Here is a 17268-nt window from a genome sequence, read left to right on the forward strand (position 1 = left end):
TTTTAAAACAATCGATCATCCTATTTCATAAATATTGACTCTTGGCTTTGATTTTTGATTTTCAATCTCATTGAACCTATACCCACATACATATTTAACACAACTTTTTCCCTTTTTACTACAAAAGCATGGGTGATAAGTTCATTTTTCCATTAACATTGCATAGACAGATGAACATTGCATAGACAGATGAACTCTATATTGTCTAGTTTTAACCATGAATGACATAATGACTTTAATGGCATTTCACGTTACAACAAGAACATACTGCTGAGAAGATGCTGATGTAAGAACACGGGTTTGTGAACATGTGTCTTATACGAGAAAACGACTTATTTCATCAGCCTTATATTACTACGAAGACTTCCCCCGAAGCGTCGCGCTCGCTGCTCACGTGACGTCAAACACACGCGAGCTTCCTTTATTTGGGTGCAATGCATTGTGGGATTTCAAAAATGGAGTCCTCGCCGCCGGGAGTCAACGACGGTGTCCTGCGTTACGTAGCCGTCCGCAGTTGTTAACAAACGCGCCAGCCTCCTCGCTTCGAACCGCAGCGTCCTCGGTCAAACATGGGCCCTTTGTGTCTGGCCCGGGCAGCGCTCGCGGCCGCCGCGAAGCACTCGGCTGCCCGTGTGCTTCGCGTCCCGCCGCGGGTCATCGTGCGCAGGTACAGCCGGGAGGGAGACGACGTCGTCGTCGCCGCCGCCGCCGCGCGGTTCGCGTGCTACCAGCTGCCCCACAGGACCGTGCTGCGAGTCCGGGGAGAAGACACGCGCCCGTTCCTCCAGGGGATTATAACCAATGACGTGGAGCTGCTGGAGGAGCCCGGGCTCGCGGCTCTGTACTCGCACATGCTAAATGTGCAAGGAAGAACGCTGTATGACGTCATGTTGTACAGGTAGAGCACAGTCCGTTATGAACCGTTTATCACCGCGTGTTGTGGGTTGACACCAGGGTGCGGCTGACGCTGCTTATCTTCCAGGACAGTTGGTGGTGGTCCACTAACACGAATATGTGCTCGTAACCTTAAGCACAACTTCTAAATGCAGGGTCCCTTTGATTAGGCAACTTTTAAATGAGCCAAAGGCAGTGCAACTGAAAAACAACTTGCACTCTGCAAGCTGCCCACATGAAGTAGTTTAACCCGGCCTGTAAAATAAATGCATCATTAGCAATTTGAAGGAAGAATGTCAGCATTTGTGCTTACAATGGAATTTGCTCAGCTTATAAGAGTGTATAGCAACAACTTAATCAATACTAGTATGTGACAAAGGTGACATGTGTAAACTCAGCTGGGAAAGCTCTCCAATCCAGAATTCCAGTCAATCAGCAGAGTGAGGAAATAAATAATTCCACTGTAAATGGATGTACAGGAGCCCCTAACCCTGAAGTAACTGGTTATGTGGTTTTTATATGGTGGATTTTCTGTTTCATAATGCACTGAACTTGCCGTACTTCCTTTTCAGTCTGAAAGAAGCCGGTGGAGGACAGGGCGTCTTCCTGGAGTGTGACAGCACGATTAAGGACTCAATCTTGAAACATTTGAAGATATACAAGCTCCGCCGAAAGGTCACTATAGACCCCTGTCCAGAGCTCTCAGTCTGGGCGGTTCTTTCCAAGCAAAAGAACGCAGGTCAAGAGGCCAGTAAACCCGAGCTCTCCTCCCCAGACCAAGCTCTGGTATGGGACGCCGATCCTCGAACACAGGAAATGGGCTGGAGATTGGTGTTGGAAAGTCAAGTGGACCCCCTGGATATCATTGCATCCTGCCAGAAAGGTGACACAGCAGAGTATCACAGACATCGCTACTCAATAGGTGAGACCAGCTACTTTGTCAGAATATGTACAATCTGTTAGAAAAAGAAAAAACGGGACACGACAACAATCTGTGGGCTCTCGACTAGTTTTGTTTATTTCCTTTACTGTCATTGTTGTCCAGGACTTCCAGAGGGAGTACGGGACCTTCCCCCAGGGGTGGCACTACCACTGGAGTCAAATCTTGTCTACATGCAGGGTATCAGCTTTAGCAAGGGCTGTTACATTGGCCAGGAGCTCACAGCCAGGACCCATCACACTGGTGTGGTTCGGAAGCGCCTGATGCCAGTGCGCTTGTCAGCCCCAGTCCAAGACCTCGAGGAGGGCGCTGCGCTGCAAACGCAGTCGGGCAAGCCAGCCGGGAAGCACCGAGCAGCGGTTGGACAGCTGGGCCTGAGCCTGATCCGCCTGGCTCACGCCAAAGAAACGTTGACACTCAAATCTTCTGATGACACCACGGTGGCTCTTGAGGCTTCCGTGCCAGACTGGTGGCCTAAAGATGTGAAAATTGAGTGAAGAGGATGTTTTAGAGTTCCCTCAAATGTGACATGCATCCCAGCTGACAGACAGAACCCTGAAGTACAGTATGTTATACTGTCATTGCTTCACAGCTGTGTGGAATTGATTATATTGTGTGTATTTCTGTTTAAAATATCTTTGGGGAGTATTTTTTACCATAGAATTATATTTCATTTTTATCAGCACTATGCACAACATTTACCAGCTGTGGGATGGGTTTTGGTTGTTGTTGAATAAACCTGCAAAAAACGCAATACAAGAACTCAATGTGTTTTTTAAATGTATTTATCTATCCATATTTCAGTGCAAAACAAACAGTTTAGGACATTAACAAGCAACCTTTGAGATTTCCGGTTATCTCAAACCAAAGGTGTGGTAACGCCTTTGTCCTCCTCTTATTTGCACTGTACGAATTGGCACTTTCCGTTCAAGCCATTTCAAGACGATGACATTGTGGAGACGCCGCTGAGATTCTTATTCCTGATAGAGGAGATGCTGCCCCCTTGTGGACTGAATGGTGTCCCGAATTTGCTGCAACATGGACTCTGGCTGCAAAGTCAAAGTTGAGTGATCGAGCCGCTTAAAGTCTTCATTGCAGAGCAGGCGTTCAATTAGGTGAGCCACTCGTTGTAGGTCAAAGGCAGCGTGGTATGGTCCCAGCGTGGTCAGGCTCTCCGAGAGACGCCGCGAGTAATCCGAAGACTCCCCAGTGGAACAAGCATTCAGGAAAGCCATTCGGTTGTCTGCAATGATTTTCAGGAACGCTGCAAATTCTGCATAGTTGATACCCGAGCAGGCCTTCATAATAACCTGAAATGTAAAGCGACAGTGATTAAGTGTGACGTTGCAAACCTTCCCGGCGGCGGCGGTGCGTCTGAAGTACCTGGCAGTGCTGATGCCACGAGTCCATCGTGTTCCTCCACTCGTCAATCTCTTTTTGAACAGACGACAGCTCGTTCTGAAGAAACTGCCACATGATGTCTACGTTGCAGCCGTTTAACCAATTATGATTTATAGAGATTGTGTCCTCCTGTAGTCAAAACACGCAAGAAAATAGGATGAGACCTTATTGTGTAATATGTCATGGGTAAGACATTTAAACTCTACTGCTTGGACGTAGTTGCCTTTACGGTTCTTACCAGATTATAAACTTGATGGTGCCAGCCGCTGGGCACAAAAATGATTTCACCCGCCTCTTGTATAATTTCAAGAGGTTGACAGGCTTCTTCAGAGTGTGGAAAAAGATCCGCGTCACGAAGCTCAGCCGATGTCACATCATAAGGGAGGTTGCCGTGAGTGTCACGTAAAAACTCCTCCTGACCCGGAGGATACAGGAGCCACTTCTTCCTGCCACAGATGTTTGCAGACCAGCTGTAGGAGCGAAACACATCAGCGTGGAAAGGGGTCCTGGGGACGAGAAAGCGCATCGGATTGATTGATGTCCGGGTTTGTGTTGCCTCACATAATTACACTAAAACTCTGAAGACTTTTTTTTTACAATATAAAGCTATATTTTGAGTTGTTCCAATGTAAATGTTCCATACCACGAGCCCTTAGGCCCCATGTAGACAAATCGGTAATCATCCACTTCAATCGTATCCCAGTATTCATTAAGCCAGTCCGAGGAAAAAAAGACTGGTGTGTTGTAAACATTATGCTCCGGAAAGTCCCTGTAGAACCATAATGTAAAATGAATCATTAGTCGTTACACATAACGCACACAGTCTTCAATCAATCCATACTATTAGGCACCTTGACATGTGCCAGTCCTTGAGATAAAGGCATCCTTTAGGCGATGAGTGGCCGTTCTGGATGTATTCCTTCCAGTATTGTATAAATTCTTTGAAAGGCATCACTTGTTTCGGGTTTGCATTGTACTCCTTTGCATTGCAGTTTGCCACAGGAACAGGAGTCTCCTCTGTGATGAAGAACACATACAGTAACATTACGTGACACCGGTGATCGCAGCGGCCGCATCGTGACCTTGGTTGACGTATCAGCAACGGGACTATTTACCAAACTCTTGCAGCAGTTTCTGGAAATCGGGCTTCCCCCCGTCAGACACCCATTGCTTCCTACACTTCCAGTCCTCCGTAAACCTCCTCGAAAACATGCACGGGTGATTGGGAAGCAAGTACTTCTTGAAAAACTTGGAATAGCTCAGCTCCTTGTCGATGTAGTCGACGAAATGCGATGACCAAAACTGTTCGTACGACTGCCCCGGTATTTTCACCAGGCTGCAGCAGTTACGGTACGCCTCCCTTTCCATAACGGTAAACAAGACCTCGGCTAGCCGGTTAGCACGCCTAGCTGTCACCGTCTGCACGGCGAGAAACTGAACGAGTAAGCTAGCAGGTCGATTGGTTTGACGAGAAAAAGCGCACTACATAGCCGAGACATAGCACTTTTATTTTCACTCACGCTGTCACACGTATGCTCGTTAGGCTCGAAATGTTACATAATGCTAATACGTGTTTTTTTTTTTTGTTGTTGTCTATTTTGACAACAGGTCGCTCCATTTGACTCCACCCCGAAGATAGCAGGTCATGGTACCTGAGGGCGGACGTATAATAACGCTGGTGTTTAAGTATTGCTACTATTTCCCGTATTACCGTTTAAATCTACTAAATAAGAACAGTGTGGCTATTTGTTGGGATAAATCAAAAACCATCATCCTAGCTAGCAATTGTGTCGAGGTATCTTTCTCTGGCAATCATCGTGTTCCAGTCGGACAGTAAATACAGCCGTACCGCTGCGTGACGTCACTTCCGTAATAAACACCAGCGGTACTGATGTGTAACGTAACAGCATAGACGAGCGGATGTTTACAATCAGGGTGGAATTGGGAAGATATAATTGCACCACGAAGAAGCGGTAAACTCTAAGAGGGTTTCTAACGCGTCGGTGGAGCTCATCTTCTCCCTGGACCCCCCCCTGACTCACCGAAGAAAGTGTGATTATTATCAGGACAGAGACGTCACGCCATGCAATGTCCTTATTACGTGTTTAAACAGCGACAGTGGGTGAACTTGTATTTGGAACCAGTGTCCAACCTTACGCTGAAGCTCATTTGTCCTCCCAGGTGAGTCATTGTGTCTCCTTCCAAGATGATCCGGGGGGTTCCCATCCACAGCTGGCCGGGCTCCTATTACATCAACGGTGAGAAGCGGTGGGAAAATGGCACGCTGTCCCTCACGCGCACCATGGTGCACTTCGTCTCCGGCCAGAGTAAAGCGAGTGTGGCCGGCTTCCGCCTCTCCAGCATCGTGGCGATCAAGATGGAGTCGTCCAGTTTCATCTTCAGCACTCTCACGGTGCTCGAAGAGGGCAACGTGAAGCACTGGTTTGGTTCCCTGAAGCCCAACCGGGTGGTGGTTTATAATGTGCTGGAGCATTTCTGGAGAGAACGCCTTCTGTCCCCCACGTTCGAGGCCCCGGGGGCCAAAGGTCAACCCTCTAAAGGCAGAGAGCTGATCAAACTGGTGGCAGAGTCCCAGAGGAGACTGGAGGACACCGGCAAGGTCCTCAGTCACCAAGGAGAGCAGTTTGACAACGTGATGCAGGGGCTGGAGAAGATCGACTCTGATCTGGGTTTGGCGGATAAGTAATGATCTGAATATTCCTCTAATTATGACAACTTGTTTATATTCTCTTCTAAGGCCGGTGGCTTAAACTCACCTTAACTCTGTTGCAGACTCTTGTTGGAGCTGGAGTCTCCCTCCTGGTGGCCTTTCGGTAAACTCCCCTGGAAGTCTCAGCAGGACGCCAAAGCCGAGGACGCGGCGAGAGCCGCTCCCTCCGCGGCGTCCGCGGCCGCCACGGGGTCCGGTAGAAGTAAGGTGATCGCAAGCATCCCAGCCGTAGTGACCCACGGCGGGAACGCTGACTTAAAACCCGGATGCCTGTCGGTGCTGGTCTCCTCGCTGGAGGTGCGTGACACGAACCGCCAACTCCTTCACCGCTTTGAGCGGAGCGACGTCGATGAGATCAGGGTGCACAGTCCGTATGAGATCACTGTGAGACAGCGGTTCATCGGGAAGCCGGATATTTGCTTCCGGCTCCTGTCGGCCAAGATGCCGGAGGCCATGTCCGTGTTGGAGATGCAGTACAAGAAGAAAGTGGAGCTCACAAGTGAGTACGCGGCGTTCAGGGCGACTCCAGGTTCTTCTCCGTGCGACACCGAGGGGCTGAGCTGGACTCAAGGTGAGGCACGGATGATGTAAATAAATATAAAAGGCTTCTTTCACATTTTCCATGTCTCGCACGAGGTTGACCACTAAGAGGCAGCACAGGTCTACGTTTCCACCTCCGTGTGTTTATAGGCGTGAAGCCACATATGAAAACATTTCATCCACATGCTTTTTGGACACGGTCACGGGTGTCACTCCTTGACAGATATTTTGTTTTGATGAGTCATTTCATCCTCCACTGCCTCAGTTGCTTTGAGTTTACTGTCTGGTTTCCTCATAAACAACATACGCACTCTGCGCCTTTTTTTTTTCTCACCACCTCCACCCATGGAGCCAGGTTTGCAGCAACGGTGCCAGGACACAGAGCTCCCGCTGGAGGTCCCGGCAGGAGAGCTGTCCCAGTTGCAGGTGCAGGCCGTCCAGCCGTCCGTCAGCCAGGCCGAGGCCCAAGAACTCAAGCAGGTGAGACCTGTGAGAACATGTGACCTGCATTTCGATTCACCATATTTGCATAATTATATTTATTACGGTAAGCAGCGACGGCTTTTCAGGGAGATGTATTTTTCGAAAGTTCCACTCCGGCCCCACAAATCACCACAGCGATCATCCTGTATGATTAAAATGTTATTTAGTGAGACCACAAACCGAAGTCCGTCCTGGTTTTAAGAGAAGGAAAGAAACCTGTTCAGTCATTTGGTCGGACTTTACAACGTCTTTCCACTCAGGACGTCGCAACGCTGAGAAATGTTACAGACATGGTCTGTGGTGCTTCACAGTGACGCAAATCCCGACCTACGATGAAGGCGACTTTTATTCCAGGTTTTATTCTTAGAATAAAATTGTACGTAGAATCTTTTCGGTTCTCCTTTGTCGCGTGCTTAGATACGCATCGCGAACAGATGACTTAGGCGATTAAATGAACGCTGACTTCATGTGTAAAATAATAAAAACGCTTCCAACTGACAGAACCAGCCTTGCAATGAATGCCGGTGGGAGCTTCGGCCAGAACGATGTAATGTTTCTGAGCTCCATACCAGCACATAATATTAAAGCGGCGAGGTGGAAAGTTGTGGCTGTCGAGTACGAGGCCTTCGCTTGAATGAGCGACCTCTGTTTTCATTGTGGTTCAGTTGCTTAACAGTCCGATCTCATCATGCATTATTTGGTGGACCCATTGAATAAATCTTATCTAGAACGAGGCGTTGTTAAGATTTTACATCCAATGTTCAGTTAATTATTGTTCATAATAACAAGGTACCACGTTTCACCGCTGTCCTGTAATCTTTTATCAAACAAATCCCTCGCAGCCGTGACGGCATCGGGGCCACGCCGGCTTGTCGATTGCGTTCGTAAAGTGGCGCTTTGTCCACAGCAGACAATGGTTCAAACTTCAGAGGCCGCCAATTTGGACTTAATGCTCTGCCTCTGTACACACTCTGCTCCTAATGTAATCCATGCAGAGATTAGAATCTGCAGCGGCTCGACTTGTTCAGAGGGTCAACTCGGTTTGATATCCCGCAGTAAGTGCCGCAGCAAATACTCCTCTTTGTCCCGACATCTCATACCAGTGTAATTGTTGGAGGATGGAAATGACTAATTCGCTCACCGCAGCGACCGGCTCGCTCATTGGTAGATTTCCCCCGCTGTATTTCTTTTCTTTTTTTACCCCCCTGACAGTTCACAGTCCTGAAATTTCGCAGTCAAGACAAGCATTTTAGCTCATGTGTTTTTCTATCAGTTCCAGCCTAAATGTTTAATTTAGGGGCTTTCTACATGACTAAAGGCCTCACACCGTCGCGTAAGCAGCAGCTAAAAATATTCACGCGCTCTGTTTTTCTATGACACACTTCCGCTGCGGACGTTAACTGCCGTTTGTGTTCTCCCAGCTGACGAGTCGTAGACCCCAGTGAGCGAATGCAGTCGCTCCTCGGTGTGCGTTGACACACTATCTGCGTCGAACTGTTTCTCCGCTCGGCTTTGACGTCCGGCCAGTGAGAACCTGACATGACGTCAGCGTGGCTGTGTGAGAGCATGTGTAGCATAGCATAATATTGGTTTAGAAAGCGCGGCGGTGGGGGTTTGAGGGAGTGTTTTATTAGATCTCGCTCGGCACCATCGCCTTGTGTTTAAGCTCTTCCATCAAGCATAACGTACACGGTTGTTGGTCCATAGAGGTGAAGTCGTACGGTTCCTTAAGACCACGAGGGCTGAAACCAAACGACGGCGTGTGATTACAATGGTCCCAGGAGATGCGCCAAGGTTTTCCCCTCCCCTGAACGTCTGTGCTATCTTCATGTACTGCACATGTGGAGTGTGGAAAATAATCATATCTGCCATGTGAGTACATGTTATTGCATCCGCAAATGTAAAGTCCCCCCCTCCCCCCCCCCGACCTCCCGTCTGCTGACATTCAGCAGCAGGCCGTCGTCTAAAGAAAACTTAGCAGTATTCATTCCCCGCCTCCCCCCGCTCCTCTTCCTTTTGTCTCAGTAACGCACTCACTTTCAAACCCACTGACCCCCGTCTTCACATGTGCTCGGCGTGCTCCGCCCTGCACACGATTCTTCGCTTTCAGTAGCTCATCTTCTCTTCATTCGCGTCTCGCTCCTCAGTCGTCCAGCTCTGTGATGTCGAAGGAGGACTGCATGCATCTTGCACAACTGTGTACATTTTAGAGCGTGTGTGTGTGTGTGTGTGTGTGTGTGTGTGTGTGTTGAAGATGCTGATGCAGCTGAAGAACCTCGCCCTGGAGGCAGAGAGCGAGCTCGAACGGCAGGATGACGTCCTGGACGACCTGACCAGCTCCACCGACCGAGCCACCATGCACATAGAGAAGCACAGCTGCCGCGTGAAGAGACTGCTGTAGCTCCGCCGGTGGAGCAGATGCGTGTAGTAAACACCCCCCACCTGACAGATGCACTGCGAGCGTCCTCATTGACCTCGTGAGATCGGCTAGAACAGCGAGGGACTTGCACCTCAAAAATACTTCGGTTCTTTATAATCACATGGTGATTTCTGGGAAATGCCGCACATTTATGCTGGGTTGAGACATCTTTATGACTTGACCCGGGCATAATATTACAAACCTGACAAACTGAACACAGTGTCCCTGTGGCTTCACATTGCATGTCTCAATAATGCTGCCTTGTTATGGCATCAAGTGAAAATGTTCAACCATTTCCAAAATATAATGCAGAAGACTTTAAATGTGCAACGAAGTTCTGTGAGAACCCAACGGATGCACACTGTTTTCATACATACACAAACAGTCCACGTTAAGGTCCACATCTGTATGCGTCTTACTGAAGATTGATACTATTCTTTCCCGACGCGCGTCATGTGATTCTGTGATTTTATTGTGGTCTGTAATCACTATTAACTTAGCTGGAAGTTCAACTTGAAATGTCTGTACTATGTTTTACGTGATTGATTGATTTGCTGTATAAAGGCTATTCTATGCTAAATGTATCCCAGCCTTGTATGAAACTAAATAGTTAGCTCTAAATATAAGGGGAAAAGTGCAATTCTTCTCATAGGAAACAAATAATAATAATAACGGTCATGGTTAACTATTGTAATTATTCCTTTTAAAGGGTTTTACCGTTTTTGAGTGCATTGTTTTGGTTCACTCAACGCCTTCATCTGCAGTTTTAGCAGCAACGCTCTCAAAAATCCATGAACCTGTATTTCAAGTTCACGCACACTGTTGTGTGTCTCCTTGAATTGTTGAATAAAACTGTAAAGCTCTCACACATTCTAAAGTTTCTAGTGTCACTCAGTCTGGTTCATTCAGTCGCAGATTAAAACCATTACACCACTGCTGTCTCATGCACGAGTGGCATCAGTGTGGAGGGAACTTCTTTTTCTTGTTTTATTCTTTGTGACACAAAACCCCACAGCTTTGGGAAAACTCTCCCGACACTCAAGGCCGTCGCATGTAACCATTCGACCATCGTCAGAGCCTGACCGCAACCGTCACAACCATATTTTAGAGGTTGTCAAACCTGGCCTCCATTTACTTTATTGGCTTTTTGAATATCTTTTAAACTCTTTGAGCGATTCCATCCTTTTGCTCTCTTCACTGCAGCAACACACCGGCCCGAACTCCATTTCACAGCCTTTGAAACAAAACATTTTGGATTCTGAATTGACTTTTAATGCTCAGGTGACCATCGCAGTCCTTCTTTGCTCAACTGAGACAGCGCGGCAAAATCAAAATACCTAGATTAAGTCATTCATGCTTTTATCGCTTCCAGACTCGCCGACTGCAACGCACTTTATTCTGGTATCAGCCAGCCAAACCTTCAAAGACTGCAATTAATAAAGAATGCTGCTGCCGCGTGATTCACTCGTACAAACAGAAGTAACCACGTCTCCCCTTCACTGGCTACTGGTTGAGTTTTAATATTGATTTTTAGATTTTATTTCTGCCGGACTGATTGGGCGAAGTGAGCAGTAAGGGAACAAGGAGCTGAATAAGAGCTCCAGAGTTTCCTCCCTGGAGTTCACAAAAGGAAGCACCTCCTCAGCCCTTTTTTTGGAGTTTATAAAACAGCACTCTCAGGATTGGGATTGGTTTTAGGCCCGATCCCAATGTCCCCCTTAAAGCCTTGAACCCTGAACCCTCGTGGTTTTACTGACGGCACTTTGCTGTAACATAACAGTTACCGTGGAGACGCCCTCATTTGAACGCTTTCCAGCCGCTTACCTCACAGGAGGAGAGGTCCTTGTCCAACGATCCGTTGGCTTGTTGCTGTGAAAAGCGCTTCCGTGACTAAATCAAGCATTTGATAAATAACCCAAACCCCGAATGGGCGGTTGAAGATGAGATTAGATTAATACAAAATAAGAAAACGTACCCACCTTTAATTGAGTAATTGCAATATGTTTCATCCTCCTTCTTTGCTTTCACCGTTTCCCTTTTCTTTGTATCATCGCCTTGAGGAAAGTCCCCATCTAAGTGAAGACTTACGCAAAGGCTTCATCAAGGACTCAAATCGTCCGCGAGAGAGCCGTCAAACACTCAACGTTTTTTTTTTACAAAGTCCGTGAGTGTGTGAGTTTGGGATTGGGCCAAAGTTGATTGAAAGTTAAACAAAGCAAAGCACGGCGATACCGTTAATGAAAGCCCGGTCCGGAGAGCGCGGCGCCTCAGGCCGAGTTGAAGGGTTCACCTTTCGATGGGACAAAGCCGAGATGACTTTCAGCTTAAGCACTGTTCTCAACTCAGCGTCAAACGTCTCGGGAGAGAGAAGACAATGACCACTGGCTGTCCACTGACTGTCCCCGTCCAACGTGGAAAAAACATTGTGAGATCCTGCTTTGTCTCTGAGGGATATGGTGCAGACGATGAGGGCGAGGTCTGCACTGTAGGGAGCTGAGATAGAAACATCTGTCCAACAAAGCGAATAGAGCTCGTATCACCTTTTAAACACAAGTTTGAGATTTGAGAGGACCTCAGAAAATATTTCAAGGGTCCGCTGCAGCTTTTGAAACGACCGACAGACTGAAATCGGAGTAAAGAACCCTCGCGCAAAAAAAAAAAAAAGACGACCATTAAAGCCAAAGAACATCATTCATTCACCGGGAAGCAAATGAGGTTTAGATATGTTGGAAGAAATGAGTCTTCTGAATTCCTGAACAAAAAGTAAACAGCCGACGGCCCTCGTAATCGACTCCCATGTGACAAATTGCAACGGCGAATATCAAAACACGAGCAAACTAGAAACGGTTGCTAATTACTGGTTCAGCCGCTTTTTATACACTCTACTACTACCAAAACATCCTGTTGGCACCAGGGTTGTTGGCATCGGCTGACCACCCCGGTTGGAGTTGGGGTGAAGGGGAGGGGGGGGGGACTACTTCATGTCAACAGTGGATCAGATTGGATTCGGCAAGCGGTTGAGACCTCGATTTGCGAACCAGGACGACGCCTCGCACAAAGGGGTCTGAAAGAAGGCCGACGGCCTCACTCACCGGTCTGGTCCCGGTTAGCGTGAACTTATCACTTCTATCAAACAAAGCTCCCCGTGAAATATGTGAGACCCGAAAGCTCCCGCACATGGTTGCACTAAAGAGACGCCTTGCTATGACATTATGAAAAGTTGTTCCAGCACGGTGGAAACTGGCCTTTTTTTCTTCTTCTTCTTCTTCTTTTTTCGGCGAGGACTGTTTATTTATGTCGATTTCGGTGATAAACAGTGTGCTTCTGGAAGTCCCAAGCTCCAGAAGCACACCGCACGGTTACGTGAATTCCAACACTTAAGTAAGGTTGAGGAAACGGAGTCGCTCTCTGGAGCGGTTTTGTAGCAGCCTCGCAATACGAGGAAGCGGTGGCGGTTGTGTCTGACCACAGATACACGAGATCCGGCTCTGCCTTCCCTAACGGAGGGTATGGAGAGACGAGGGCTTTCGCTGGCCTTGACTTCCAAGACTGTTTACTTGATAGTCCTGCGGCGAGAGCTCTCGTTGGAGGAGCACGTCTCCATCGATGGCCAATCAATCAACTCTCGCTGGGAGGAAGGAAAAAAAAGAAAAAAAAAGAGCAGGCCGAGCCTGTGGGCTACGAGGGCACATGTGGGTTGCACTGAGCTCCAAAATATGCAGCCACGTGACCGCGATACAAAGACGGAAGCTGTCGTCCACAGGAATATGTTTTTTCAATATCTCTTTGCAACATGTTTGTCAAATAAAGCCCTTGGCTTCAGCCGTTTTTTTTTAATACTTAATAGTTAATAACTAACTTATATTCGCCATGAATTGCACTTATAAATCCAACGTCGACGTGGAGCAGACCTGCAATAAGTTAACAAGATATTCAAACTATTAGGCCGTGGCTCCGTCTGAAAGCCTGATTTCTGACTCTCGTCTTGGCCGGCCTCTCACATCTGCAGGTGTTGCTGGGTTTCCTTTTGCTGAGGGAGTTTCTGGTTTCAGGAAATAAGGCCTGTTGGTTAATGTTAGAACTGGGAGAAAATGTTCCTGGAAGACACATATACGCCCCCCCCCCCCAAATGACTCTCAACATTCAACGTCTTCTTCTCTTTCCTGGGGATCCGCGGGATAACTTTCTCCTCTGATTTGATCCGAGGCGGACGTCGCCATGTGGATTTACATTTAACTGTCCTTTCCTGTGAATATACATCCTTCACACGTAGATTGTTCGGCTCCAGATCTTTCTTTGGTTTAGTCGAGCCACAAAAGCGCTTCACACGGCCGACGATGTGGTACTTTCCCAGATGCTGAGCTGCACGATGATATCATGTGCTCGCGTACTTATTGTTATGTTTTCCTTGGTCTTTGAGACGCACTTTGGTTTTCTGGCTTTTGTTTCACAAACTTTTTCTCATTCCTGCGCGACAGAGTTAACAGCCAGGCAGCCAAAACAAACTCAACTGTGGTTTTATACGGTAGTATCGGTCTCAAATCACCTCCAGGTGAAATACCACACTTCAACCTACCTGAACCTTGCTGAAGTGTTTGCCTTCCTAGCGTGTTACTTGTTACTTTGCTCAGTGTCACTACTTCAAGTGACAAGTGAGCGCCGGAGTTCAGCAGAGGAACCCATTCTGACCATGCTAACCTGTACTGTTGGTTACCCCCCCCCCCCCCCCCCCTCCCATTTAAACATAAGCATTCTCAAAGTGTGGTCGTCGGCTTCAGTAGGGGGCAGCAATGAGTTGCTGATGGTGGGTTTCAATTTACTAACTGCAAAGATTTACAACATCATGACGGATGGCCTTTGTGTGAGGAGGGTACGATCGTGCTCGAATATGATGAATGTTGATACTTGCAAACGTCCCTGTGTATATACGAGCATGAAATCCATCAACGTGTGTTTCTTCGCTTCCTCCCATTCAGGGTTCATTTTTATTCAAGCCGTTAAAACGAATGTCTGCTTTGCACTTTAATCTTTGCATGTGCGCAGTAACAGTAACCGAACGGCAGACATTTCTTTGTAGATCTTGTTTATTTATTTATAACATATAAATGCATCCTTCTTGTCTGAACGAGGTGGAAAAAAACACAACAGTCCAGAGTCTTTTTTTTTTTTTGTATTAACGGATTACGAATGCATTAAAACCTCATCTATACAGCTCCCCAAACAGGTTGTCAGACCATGAGCCAACTCACGCTGCATCAGTGCTTTTACAAGCGGGCCCCCCAGAAACCTTCAGTGAGTCTGTTTTTAGTGGCTCTCACTGCAAATGGAAACAGTTAAATTACCCACCCGACTGATGCCGCACTGCACAGACCCCCAGACGGACTTCATATTTTACCATTACATCCCATTGGAATTCGCTACGTTGCAGTGACTTTGGGTCATAAGAACACAGGAACGAATGTGAATCATGCAGAGGTTGTTGCACCAGCGTTCAGCCTGCAAGGCTAACCCTGGTTTGATTAAAGTTAAAGGATGTGTACTCCCTCCTCCGCCACCATCTCCGTGAGGTCGACGCTGGGGCCGCTTCAGGGTAAAAATAGACTTTCTCCGTTACTTATTTCCCCCTGATAGTAAACAGCCATTAGTGCAGCAGGCCAGCGATCTCAAGGGCAACACTGGTGTTCGGTCTGAACTATTGTTTATGCTGCGGCTGCACGATGAAAAGAGACGTCGGGGGGGGGGGGGGGGGGTATCGCAAGCCCGGAGCATCCGCAGCAGAACCAGTAATGATGCCGTGCATGTGAACACAGTCCAGCGGGGGTCAAGTTCAGACGCCGCAAAAACACACTTAACAGCACTTGACTTAAATTTCTCGAGGGGCATTAGGTAAAAGGAGCAGGCGTTTAGCACCTTTCCTCAGATTGCCCGTAGACTAATCCTAATTATCATTCCAGCGAGCCGAACGCGTTTGACTACCTGGTGATGCAATTGCAGCTGACCAAACAGGTTGTTGTTGAAATCCCCCCCCCCCCCCCAGCTGTTATAGCCGCGCCGTGGCAGCGTTGTGCGTTCACCGATGGGCCGGCGCAACCATAACAAACACAGCTGAATCTGGGGTTTACATTTCAGCGGGGTGACGGCGCACGCAGCGTCTGGGTAGGAACCTGGGGAAGAGGAGCCCCAGGGGGCCCCGGGGGGGTGGGGCCTCGTCTGGCTCGCTGCCAGCGCGGCGAGAGCAGCCGCGGCAGGTGGGACCAGACGCAACGGCTCATGGACGCGTACGTACGGTTGTGATACGCGGCAACAGGGCGTGTTTTACTAAAGTGGGTGAAGCCACGGCAGGCCGGTGAATAGGGTGTGGGACATCAAGTCCAGGATGGAATCACGGTGACATGTTCTTTGAAGAATGAATGCCGCCAAGCCCGAAAAACTACGCGCTGCCACTTTTGAAGTCAACAAAACCTCGACAGACCATATTTGGTTTAACTTGCAAATAAAATAACAGTCCTGTAATATTCTCTGTCCAGCAATTCGCACGTATCCTCTCATCTGCAACTAAAAACAAACACGCCCTCAAGATTCCTGTCTGTTTTTACTTGACTGTCTGCTGAAAGATTTTGCCGCTTAAATTCCTTCACTTCCTTTTGCCGATTTTGGGGATGAAAATTGAAAAACAAAAGGAAAAGCGATCCCAGAGGTTTGCCTGTAAGCTCATGCTCTCCACTCGTCGCCGTATCGCTTTCTCTTTTCGTGGGTTTATTTCCATAACTGCGAGGAATTTTTGGACAACACCTATTTTGTGGAAAGTCTCCCCCCCCCCCGACCCCAAAAGGTTTGTCCGCGTAACCTCAGGGGAGCAGCCGGCAACTCCTGTAATTGGAGAAGATTGAGCACACACAGAGAGAGACCGTAGCCCGGTGAGCTATTGAGAAGCCCCGAAACAAAGATTACCAGATGTTTACCCGGGCCGGGCCATATGTGAGGTGCTCGCCCAACGTGTGTGCGAAGTGTGTGAGCGGCAGACAGAAGGAGGCTGAACCTTTGACCCGCAGTGTCCATTACAGGTACAGAAAAAAACAGTAATCGCAATTGACCGTGAAGCCAGTGCAAAACAATGACGTGTTACCCTCTTTTGGTTTTCCTCTAGAAGGAAATCTAGTGTTCCTCGGGATATCACTCAGGAATCCCTTTTTCACTGATGGAAACCATGGAGCCGTCAAAACAGGGCTCAGTAATTCTGCTGCCTGGTTCCAATTAAAGCTTTGAATATCAAAGGCAATCTCTCCCATTTTGATGTGCATGTTTTATGAGTTCCCGGTTTATTTTGACGGAAAATTTGTGGGTGGAGCGCCGGCTAATTGGTACGGAAAACTTGCACCTGTGGTTGACCAATGTTTTGAGAGTCAGAAACATTGAATATTTGCGTCTTTTTTTTGCTAGCGAGAAGGAGCCCAGCTTTATCCCCCAAACAATTCCCAGACTGGATCTGATTTGTATGATTGTCGGAACAATAAAGTCACACGGTGGTTGCGATTCTTTCCAGTCTTGCACTTCGCGGCGCAATCAATCAAGCGCAGGGCAACGAGGTCGGTCACTCGTCGGCACCATTTACAAACCCTTAAACTATTCACTTACCGTAAGATGCTGGCAAAAACAAGACGGAAAAAAACAAAAAAACTGAGATTCCAGTCGGATCTTAGTTAAGGTAAAAGTTCCTATTGTTGGTGATACTGACAGCGATCATGTAGATGACTAAACCATCGCCCGTGAGAGTGTTAACAATTATCATCTCGTTGTTTTTTTGCAGCACGCGTCGACCCTTTTGACGCGTCCCGTATTACGTCACAGCGTTAATGAAAG

The 17268-nt window shown here is 47.8% G+C and overlaps 3 protein-coding genes across 5 annotated transcripts; 2 read left to right on the top strand and 1 right to left on the bottom strand.

Annotated features, from left to right (window-relative positions):
• The first annotated feature begins 199 nt into the window (after window positions 1-199).
• On the top strand, window positions 200-2588 carry iba57 (iron-sulfur cluster assembly factor IBA57). The gene is made up of 3 exons (XM_040170598.2): window positions 200-898; window positions 1467-1816; window positions 1940-2588. Exons 1-3 carry the CDS (start codon window positions 570-572, stop codon window positions 2329-2331), a joined length of 1071 nt encoding a protein of 356 aa, XP_040026532.2. The 5' UTR covers window positions 200-569; the 3' UTR covers window positions 2332-2588.
• A 15-nt stretch (window positions 2589-2603) lies between these two features.
• Window positions 2604-5092, bottom strand: jmjd4 (jumonji domain containing 4). Its single transcript, XM_040170590.2, has 6 exons — window positions 4351-5092; window positions 4087-4252; window positions 3879-4004; window positions 3474-3741; window positions 3218-3364; window positions 2604-3144 (listed from the first exon to the last, which is right to left on the bottom strand). Exons 1-6 carry the CDS (start codon window positions 4601-4603, stop codon window positions 2809-2811), a joined length of 1296 nt encoding a protein of 431 aa, XP_040026524.1. The 5' UTR covers window positions 4604-5092; the 3' UTR covers window positions 2604-2808.
• Window positions 4447-10287, top strand: snap47 (synaptosome associated protein 47). Of its 3 annotated transcripts, none has more exons than XM_040170591.2 (5): window positions 4447-4585; window positions 5417-5938; window positions 6029-6537; window positions 6862-6986; window positions 9244-10287. In XM_040170591.2, exons 2-5 carry the CDS (start codon window positions 5442-5444, stop codon window positions 9388-9390), a joined length of 1278 nt encoding a protein of 425 aa, XP_040026525.2. In that variant the 5' UTR covers window positions 4447-4585; window positions 5417-5441; the 3' UTR covers window positions 9391-10287. The 3 variants fall into 3 exon arrangements, with proteins under 3 accessions (XP_040026525.2, XP_077955746.1, XP_040026526.2); XM_078099620.1 differs by lacking the exon at window positions 4447-4585 and adding an exon at window positions 5123-5285 and having other exon boundaries at window positions 6858-6986; XM_040170592.2 differs by lacking the exon at window positions 4447-4585 and adding an exon at window positions 5123-5285.
• Window positions 10288-17268: the final 6981 nt, after the last annotated feature.

Source organism: Gasterosteus aculeatus, chromosome 3 (assembly GCF_964276395.1).
Source record: "Gasterosteus aculeatus chromosome 3, fGasAcu3.hap1.1, whole genome shotgun sequence".
NCBI lineage: Eukaryota > Metazoa > Chordata > Actinopteri > Perciformes > Gasterosteidae > Gasterosteus > Gasterosteus aculeatus.